The sequence below is a fragment of the Papaver somniferum genome, chromosome 2 (assembly GCF_003573695.1).
Source record: "Papaver somniferum cultivar HN1 chromosome 2, ASM357369v1, whole genome shotgun sequence".
NCBI classification, from domain to species: Eukaryota; Viridiplantae; Streptophyta; class Magnoliopsida; order Ranunculales; family Papaveraceae; genus Papaver; species Papaver somniferum.
In genome coordinates, this window is record NC_039359.1 from 211,506,809 (window position 1) to 211,517,322 (window position 10,514).

The 10,514-nt window shown below is 34.6% G+C and overlaps 1 protein-coding gene across 1 annotated transcript; it reads right to left on the reverse strand.

Annotated features, from left to right (window-relative positions):
- Positions 1 to 4,651: 4,651 nt before the first annotated feature.
- On the reverse strand, positions 4,652 to 6,307 carry LOC113352746. Its single transcript, XM_026596527.1, has 5 exons — positions 5,726 to 6,307; positions 5,467 to 5,629; positions 5,304 to 5,394; positions 5,131 to 5,194; positions 4,652 to 4,927 (listed from the first exon to the last, which is right to left on the reverse strand). Exons 1-5 carry the CDS (start codon positions 6,305 to 6,307, stop codon positions 4,652 to 4,654), a joined length of 1,176 nt encoding a protein of 391 aa, XP_026452312.1.
- Between the last annotated feature and the right edge of the window lie 4,207 nt (positions 6,308 to 10,514).

A 10,514-nucleotide genomic window follows, 5' to 3' on the forward strand; every position in this document is an offset into this window, starting at 1 on the left:
TAAGGACGGTCAGAGATGGGATTGGTTGGGATAAGTTTGGGCTCACACAGATTCAAGACATAGTTAAGGGGGCGATTATAATCTCTGTCGTCGAATATTACAAACGATTTCAACCGCTCTTTAGACCACATACATAAACACCACCTTTCCTTAGACTATTGATGATGTTACTTGGGAGACATTACGAGAGTTGATGGTCGTAAAAATAAAAATAAAAAAACACAAAGATAAAAGCTGAAGTGGGGTACATGAATAGACAAGATGCAGTTGAGAACATACACATTAAAACAAGTGTAAAAATCAGGTTTCTTAATATGATGACGAGTCAGCCTTCAAGTGAAGATTTAACTAGCATATTGATATAGATCACCAGTCATAAAACACCTTAAGCCAGATTACCTAAGCTTATTTTGATTCACCAATGCCAAGTAATTGTACTAAATTTTGTGGTGAATGTGTTACCCAACCCATGTCCTACAATCATCAATAGCAAATAAAGAATTCAACAATCCAAAATACATTAATTTTATACCTTAGAAAACAAAAGGCTAATGATCCACATTTTTCCAAACTAACAACATTGCTAGATAACTAATATTCGAAATGCCTCGAAGTTAACAATATTTTAAAGTACATCATGCTCACAAATACAAATAACATATAATCTTATTCCAATTCACGAATGTCTGAGTAACTGTACTAAATTTTGTGTGAATATGTTATCTAACTCGTGTCGTAATTGTAAATAAGTAATTGTACTAAAAATGTCATGTCGAACAATCATCAATAGCAAATAACAAATTCAGCAATCACAAATACAAAAATTTATGCATTCAAAAACAAAAGGCTAATGGCCCACAGTTTTGTAGACTAATAATATTGCTAGATAACTAGTATTCTAAACGCCTCGTAGTTAACATAATTTGAAGTACTTTATGCTTCACGAATAAACTTTTGTTCACATAATATCACAGTTAACATAATCTTATTCTTAAACAACCACAACAGCTTCCCTCCAGTCTTAATTCCAATCTTCAATCATTACTGCAAAGGAAGTAATCATTATTAATAACAACAAAAATCTCGATAACAAACAAAGAGTATAAATCATTATTAGCAGCACAAAGTATCTATGAATCGAAGCAAAGAGAAATTACCTACTTACATTAAACATCAAGTACGACCCAAAGCTCATTCATGACATCATTAACGACTTCATCAAAATTCTCGGCCAAGGATTCGGGAGAAAGAGTTTTTCGTTCGATTACACAAATTAAGGATGATATTTCCGAATTCTTTTTCACAATATAAGTTTTGCAAACGTAAGCCAAATGTTCCACAAAGGCTTCAATATGTGATGTTTTTGTTATCCAGACATCACTAAGGTGTTGTTGAAGAGCGTAAAGATGTATGGAAGAAAGCATAAGCAAGATATACATTCAAACAACAACATGATAAGTAGGAATCTAAATGTGACATTAAACCAAAAAAAAAAAAATGGGGGAAGAAACATGTGAATCCCGTCCACAACATATAACAAGATGGAATATGGTCAAATAAGGTAACATGACATCAATGTAAACTTGAGCATATCACATTGTGCACGAATAGAATCGATGACTACAATTTCATAACCTTCTAGGTATTAGCCTTCCCTAAAACATTGAATCGAGCAGGAAATCACGTAACTATAAAAATCTGAACCTTGACTGGCATAACAATTTCATACCTTCATTTTCTTAACTAATCATTTAATTAAACGACTTGTGTTTCCCTCTTAAAATGGAAGTATAAAGTGCTTACAAGTAATACGAGTAGTATCACAATCTAAACCTTGACTGACGTAGTAGTTTGGTACTTTATTTGCCATTCTCCTATGTGTCTTTCTTTTTGGCATGCATCATCGCAGTAGTCATGCACCTGATAGCAAATACAAAAAACTTATCAATTTAGTAACTTCAGATGTCAATAGTTTATCAAATACACATGTGTGGAACATTTTATAAATTTATTTTGTGCGAAAAAGAGTTTTGTTGTTGAACCTTAAATCTTTATTATGAAAGACTATTTCTTGAAAAACTCCGTCATTCAATCATTTGCATGTTATAAAAGAGGGATGCGTAAGATGACATAATTTATAAACATACACATATATGATTTAAACTTTTTTAAAGATACAAATGTCTTACGATGAGATTCATCACTCATTATACTAGATATAATGTGGATTATAGTTTCATGGCTTTATTCTAGTCAATTACCTAAATAAACATGTGTATTGCAAGAACAAAGATAAACATGTGTTTTCAAAGATAACTTAAGAGAAAGAAGGTACCCAAAGATTTCTTGCAAACTTTTTCACAAAGGAAAAAAATAAATAGAAAACAAAATAAAACTACAAATACAAAAATTTGACCGAGAGTCAAAACATATAAATAACAGGTTTTATTCAAATCTTAAAATTATATGTGTATGCTTACTTAAAAAATGCACAAATAAATACTTTTATGAAGTTTTATATAACTTTTTTTTAAAAAAGGATATGTTTATTGATTATACAATGTAAAAGACAATTAATATTACCTTTGTCGTTAATATTATTTACAACGATTAATCTAATTTAATTTCTTTATATGAAGAGGGAACAAAAGAATCCTTATTTGGTGATATCCTCGCAAATTAGGAGATACTCACGGTTAAATGGAGATCGTTTTGTCATAAGGGGGTTTAGAGATGAAAATACCAAATTATCCTTTATACTTTTTGCGAATAAATTTTGAAGAGAAAACCTAAAATCTAAATCCAGTTAAAAATAAAAAGCATTGCACATTCTCTTATTCTTCTTTACCGATCTTATTCTGTTCCCGTCTTCTTCTTTCGTCCATCACATCCTTACTTCATCGATAATTAATCGTCGAATCCAAAAATTTCTTTGTTGATATATTAATACCTTCTATAAAAAAGAGTCGAACCAAATGATGTTTTAGACCTTACCCTAATCTTGGAGTCGCGAATGCGGCTAAAATAAAGAAGAAAAACAAATATGAAAGCCAAACTATATGCAATTTCAAATCAAGAAGATGAAAAAAACTCAAACGGTCAACCTTTCAGTGGCTCCGATAAGAAGGTTGGTGATTCCATTCTTTATTTTTAGTGTTCGGATAAATCTGAACTTAATTGTTTAGGTTTAAAATCAAAAGTTAACTTTTCAATTTTAATTACAGGGTAACGGTCGGCATTGGTTGGATGATGAATGCAATGCCGACTGTTACCTCACTATTGATTATCAATAAATACAATACCGACTCAATTATGAAGCCTTAGAAATATTTTTTGCATGTACGCAGTTGACATTGATTTATCAATGAATCCATGATGACAGGGACACCATTTCTCGGAAGTGAAAATGCATTATGTCGGTATGTTTAATTAAAATTGGGAATTTTAATAAAGTGCCACACTTCCAATATGCAGTTTCTGAAAATGCCACCGTTTTTTTCAGAGTTTATTAAATGCCATACTCTTGACTTTTTTCATCCCGCTTTTTTGAGATAACGGTTAACGGATGTTAGTCTCTGTTAGTGCATACGTGGCATTAAATAATCCGTACAAAATTACATAGAAGCCCCTGAATCAGTTAACAGGGATTGAGTTAATCAGTTAACTGGGATTGAGTTAACCGGATATAGAGTAGTGAGTTAACTCACGGCTCGGTGCACGTGAGAAAAACGTGCAAGATTTGCTAACGGTCGGAATACACGTGGGATCAATATAAGAGAAAAAATCGACGATCCATATTTTACCTGGATTTATAACGGTCTTATTCATCATCTTGAAGCTCTATATATACTAATGAAGATCCCAAAATCTTCATTACTCAATTTCTTCAGAAGTTCAACACATAAAAATGAGCCAAAAGGTTATAAACTCTCCCGGTAGTAACAGTTGCAGTAGTAGTAGAAAGAGCAGCAGCAGCAGCAAATTTAGACAGCAAACTACCCCAGATCTATGTCCAACATGTGAACAAGGAAGTCATGAGTCTAAGGTTTGTCCGTGGATGTACTCTAGATGCAAACATATACAATAGAAAATGCAAGTCAATAATGAAGCTGAGAATATGCAAAAATGAACACAATAGAAACATTGCTTACCTGATCTGCACAGATTGTGAAGCATTTAGATGGGTTTCAGACCACCTTTTCATTGCTGCAAAAAATAGGGTTATCTATTCAATTTTCAATCTCAATGCCATATGTAAGGAACTTCAAAAGACTATTAACATGTAATTAGTTCTTAACTAATATCATTTCTATTCATAAAGTAAGATTATCCATCAAAATAAAACTGAATTCTGGTACATAAAAAAACAGATCTAACACAATGATATCAGTGTCTAAAGCAAAAAAAAAAAGATCTAACACAACAAGAAGCACACACACACTTCTACTTCTTCTTAGCCTTGCTTTGCTTTCCCTTTGTGACAGGAATATGTTGACTAACAGATCCAATACCAGTAAAGTTCTGACTGAAATTCAGAACATCTTGTGTAGATCCACGGGTGCTAGGTTCTGCTGGTGCTCTTCCAAAGTTTTCAGGTCTTGTTGACTCACCAACAAATGAAGATGTACCTCTGGATTTGTTCACCTTTGCTTTACCCCCTTGCAGTGCTACTTTCAGGATGATCTCTACTAGTGAAGGTGCAGTTTGCAGCATCATACTCGGTGCTTGGCATGAATCCAGTTGGGTTTTTACCAACATCACCACCATCACAGGTTCTCTTATTATGACCAGCAGTAGATCCACACTTTCCACATTTCCTTTTCTTCACCACAGTTTCAGGTTCATCATAGCTCATCTTCCTCTTCTTTGCTGGTCTTCCAGTTTTTCTTTGATAAGGAGGAGGCTTTAAGTTGATGTTCATGGATGCCTTCCAATTAAGATAAGAAGAAGAGAAAATAAATGAGAAAGTTAAAGTAAAGAAATGAAACCCTAAAAGGTACCTTATCTTCCCAGTTCAATAACCCTAAAATAAATGAGAAAGTTAAAGTAGAGAAAAATAAGGATATAATAAAGTAGAGAAAAAAGTAAATGCATCACATTCAATAATATATTTAATGCTGAAAAAAGTACCTTATCTTCCCAGTTCCATTCACTTATGTCTTCTAGTGGATTAACAGCATCTGCATATATGGTCCTATAATATTCCATAGAGTAGTAAGGAGCACAATAATTGTTAAACCAATCAAACAAATGTGTCAGTTTACAGAAACAAAAGTAATAGCATATTGAAGATTTCTTTCCACTTCTGGTAATCAAGCTTTGGTTTGGAATATTTATCATCATTTACTTCAGGACCATCATTATCCTTATCATTATTCTTGTCATCATTAGAAACTGCAATCAACATCAAATTGTTAGTACATGTAAAACTTAAATAAAAAATTATAAACACTAAAGGGTCCATACCTTCTTCATTGTCTTTTTCACTACTGCTTGAATCACTGCTTTCATCTCCAACTTTGTATGTCTTGACAATATCTTCATAATCAATATCATTCTCTTCATCACTGTCAAATATTGGTGGAGCATTTGGGTCTTCAATGGGGTGACATTCATCTACAGTAGTGTTCTCTAGCACCACATTGTCCTCATCATCATCACTATTGTCCCCTGCATCAGTCTTATCCCCTGTATCAGTCTTATCCCCTGCATCAGCCTTATCCACTGCATCAGTGTTATCCCCTGCAGCAGTGTTGGTTACTTCATCAACCCAGTAATCATGATTAAAGTTATCAACTGGTGTACTGCTAGAACCAACAACAGTGGCTTGACTTAGGCAAGAAAAACCCTGAGATTCCACTTCATTTAACAGATCCATGAACAACAACTTCCTAGATGCTCCTCCATTTGAGTTTTCATTCTTTGATTGAGCATGGAACCTTGGTGATCTCCTTGTAGGTGATATCTTTATTGACTTTTCCTTTGAAACTGGCTTCTTAGCAATCCTCTTAGGTGCCTTCTTAGGAGTCTCATCAATTGTTACTACTGGTTGTTCCATTGCAGCCTTAATGAAGTCATTATCATTCCTAAATTCTGAATTCATTACACTCATTTGTAAACATATGAAGCCTTTATCATCAGGTACAACATGCTCCCAAAACTTAAAAAAGTCTTCATTTGTAATCAAATACTCCGGCAGACATGGGTCTATGGTCCAATATAAATTTGGAATTTCTGTTTCATCAATATTCAACTTAACACGCAACATCTGCTCAAATTCTTTAAGGTCAATTCTATCTCTATCCATGTGATGGAATAGCAAATTAAGTTTACTATTCACAACAAACACACTGATATCTCTATATGGATAATATGTATGATCGCTGTAAAAAACAAAATACAATTCATCAAACACACTGATATCTCTATATGAATAATATGTATAATCACTACAAATGAACAAACAAAATAAAATTCATCAAATTCCACACTTCACACAGAAAACCCCTAAAATAAAATTCATCAATTCATCAAACACACGAAATTAGGGTTTTAAAAATTCCACACTTCACACAGAAAACTCCTAAAATAAAATTCATCAATTCATCAAACACATGAAATTAGGGTTTGAAATCGTACCATATCTGCTGCTTGTCCTTCCCGTAATTCTTCTTCATCTTCAGCTCCCCAACCATTTACTCAGACACTAAACCTAAGCAAAATCCCGTTGAAAACTGACCCAAACCCTAATTTCTTCCACTAGAGAACAGCGCGGACATAGAGCAAGTGAAAAAAAGTACAAGAAAGAGAAACAGAAACCTAAGAAAAAACCCCTAATTCAACCAAGAAAAACGAAATTAGGGTTTGCAATCATACCATATCTGCTGCTTGTCCTTCCCCTTCTTGTTTTGAATCTCGATCTTTACTAAAACCCTTTACTCAGACACTAAACCTAAGCAAAATTCCGCTGAAAACTGACTCAAACTCTACTTTCTTCCACTATAGAACAGAGCGGACAGAGAGAAAGAGAAAAAACTAGAAGAAAAATGAAACGATACAAACTGTTTTCAATCCCACGAAGGATAAAGTAGTCATTTAACCTGTGCGACGTGTAATAATCTCATGCACGACATCTTGAGACGTCCATATAAGACACGTGTAAGTAATCTTGACAAATTAAAAAAAAATTGACCAATCATGTGGGTCCAAGGCGTTAGTGCTAACGGTTGTGGCATTAAATAAATTCTGAAAAAAATGGTGGCAGTTTCTTGAATCGAGATTTGCAAGTGTGGAAGTTTGTTAAAATTCCCATTAAAATTCTAACAATATCGAATGCATATTATAAATGTCTGTATGAATGAGAAATTCATTACAATTTACAACTGTTGGCATTGTCGGCATGGAATGTTTAATCCCAATAGGTACACATTCAATGTCGACTATTCTCGTTTCAATGCTGAGGTTTGTTTTTTCTTTCCAATGTTAACTGTTGATTTTCAATGCCAACTTTATGTTGCTTGTTTGGTGGATGATTTGTTGTTTATGTCTTATGATTTAGGTCCAAGAGAAAAGCTAAGATAAGATCAAAGGAACTTGCAGCTTTGAAAGGACAAGGTCCTCTTTTATGTCTCGAGTCTCCTCGTCACGATCGCCCTAAACGATTGGGGCAAACAATAAAGGTACTGATCATGTGGATGTGCCAAACAACCGCATTATCCTATCAATCCGTGAACGTGCTGAAGAGGAGATGAGAGGAAGTTCTCAACCATATGAGGAAATCGAACAAATTCCGAAGAACGTATAGTCCAAGAAAAAGGAGGTAAAGGTGGAAATAAAGGAGACACATACCCAATGATGAGCTAATGCTTCCTAACCTCACCGATGGCCATTTTTTGGGTGAATAAATCTGGGGTATTCTTCAGAAACAACACTGACCATACTATCAGTTCAAATATCATCACCAACATCGGAGTTCAGATTCTTCAACTGAATGATAAATAACGTGGGTCTCCCCTCTTCACACACAGAAGCAGGATTACCTCTTTCAAGTCTGGTGTTGACAAGCTAAAAATTAGGCTTGCCAGTTGGAAAAATGGTCCTATAAATCCTGCTAATAGGCATGTTCTTATCAATACTGTCACTTCCAATACTAGCATTTAGCAGATGAACTATTTCAATCTCCTTAAGAAAACTTATCAGGACCTAAACAAGCTTCAAAGAAATTTCTTCTGGGGGAAAGCTTAGATAACCCCAAAGGCTTGGACAGCTGTTTGTAAACCCGCAGAGCAATGAGGGTTGGGTTTCGTAAATATGGAACATTTCAATAGCTCTATGATAACTACAATTGGTTGGAGGTTGGAAAAAGATAAAGGGTCTTTTTGATACCATCTCATGGATGCTAAATATCTTCTTGGTAGAAATGTCTTAAACATGGATATCAACCCAAAAGATGGAGATTCTTGAAAATTAAAGGGAATAATAGAAGGAATACACAACATCCAAGATCACATGTCCTGGAGAATTCAGAATGGAAAGGAAATCAACATTTGGGAGGATATCTGGATTCCCGACGTATCCTCCCCCAATTCCAAAACCTGCCAACTGCCCTCCTACCAATATTATGGTAGAATATCTCATGCTACACAATGGTGGATGGAACACCTCCTTGATCAACACTTGGTTCCACCCTGATACTGCCACAACTATCTTCACTATCACCATCCACCCATGAGAGGATGATAAAATTCTATGGAAACTTAATGACTCTAGAGACTTCTCTGTCAATTCTCTCTATATATAAAGCCAAAATGGAGATCCTTCATAAAAATGATGCTCTGACTTGCAATTGGCAAACCTTATGGAATATGGATATTTCTCCAATAATACAGATTCTCCTATGGAAATGTGCTCATGGAATCTTACCCACCAATGTTAAAACAGCTACCATCCTGCATTACATCGATCCCATTTGCAAATTGTGCAATAATAGGGAGGAGACTATGACACATTTATTTCTTAATCGTCCTGCTACAACCCTCGTTTGGCAGATGCTTCTTGGAATCAACCATGAAAAGTTTGGTTCCACCGCAAACTTCCAGGATTGGTTAATCTCTTGGTTCAATCCAGGAAGCACCATTACCAATAGTCATATTTTAGCTACGGCTTGCTGCTACACCTGGAAAGCTAGGCGTGATTACATCTTCAAACACATCAGGATAAATGCCAGACATACAACTAGCAGCATTCAGAAACATCTGACTAACTATAATAAAGTTCACCATTTTCATTCTACTATCCATAATGATGTTTATGATAACCAGTTAACTAAGAAAATATCACTAACTACTCTCTGAATTTTCATCAAAGAGGAGCATTTGGAATAATATTAAAAATCTGCACCCTTCAGAACTCTGAGACCCTTACTGCTCTCACAGCTACTGATTTTGCAGGATATTCCATTGGGACTAGAGGATATCCAGGACATTAGGGAGAATGGTGAGCAACAGGAGGAGCAGATTTAGCTTTTGATTGGGTCAAGGATTTTTACATCACACATACACTTCACTATGCTATACCACAATGTTGTTCAAGGAAGATTTCATCTCGGTTATCATAAGAGAATCAATAGAGAGACAAATGAAGACAACAGAAGTCGAATTAGTGTCAGTTCTTTTGTTCTAGTAGGTCTTAAACTTATTTATATACTACAATAATTGGATGCTTTTAACTTAGCTATGGCTTGTAAGAACTTTATCCCAAAAGTGGTGGTCGTGCCATTGCCACCCACTCCAGTTTGTACTCTTATTAGGCCTTCTCGCCTAAGTTTTTCTATTAAAAAAAAAAGTCTTCAGAAACGTTCAAGATAAAAACACTTGTGTTTGGATTCAACTTGAGGAATTACTTTTTGACTTTATTTGTATTAACACAAATTTCAAACTAACTTCTAGAGGATTCAACAGAAGTTGTTCTGTCTGGTAACTAGTAGACTGTATAGGTCCCGATGCAATTTTTTTGTGTCACAATGCAAATTTATTTCAAAAAATTCAAATTTTGGGTAAGACAACTTTAAGTTTGGCCAGGAGGTGGCAGCGAAAAAAATTGGCGTGATGATGATACAATCATTGAGTTATAGTGATTTTGAGTTACATTAGCAGATGTTCGTTCCCGTGAATTTGTATCAGAGGCAAATTTTAAATCTTTTTGTGTCACTTGGCAAAAGTTTGCATTCATTTACGGTGATAAAGCAGTATTTGAGTCACAGTTGCAATTCTGATATCTGAGGTATTTTGTTTCTACCCATTATGTTCTATATGCATTTAACCGGGATAGAAATCCCCAATAGTTTTGATTCAATGGAGCAAACAATAAACATTAATTAGTTAGATTTTCCGCATCGTTTATTACCTAGAAGATTCAAAAAGAGAGCTTATCTGAAGATATAGGGTTCTAAACGGAGCTTGAAGTCCTAATCTTGCTAGATTTTGTGAATTGATCAAACCAATTAGAAAAGCCCA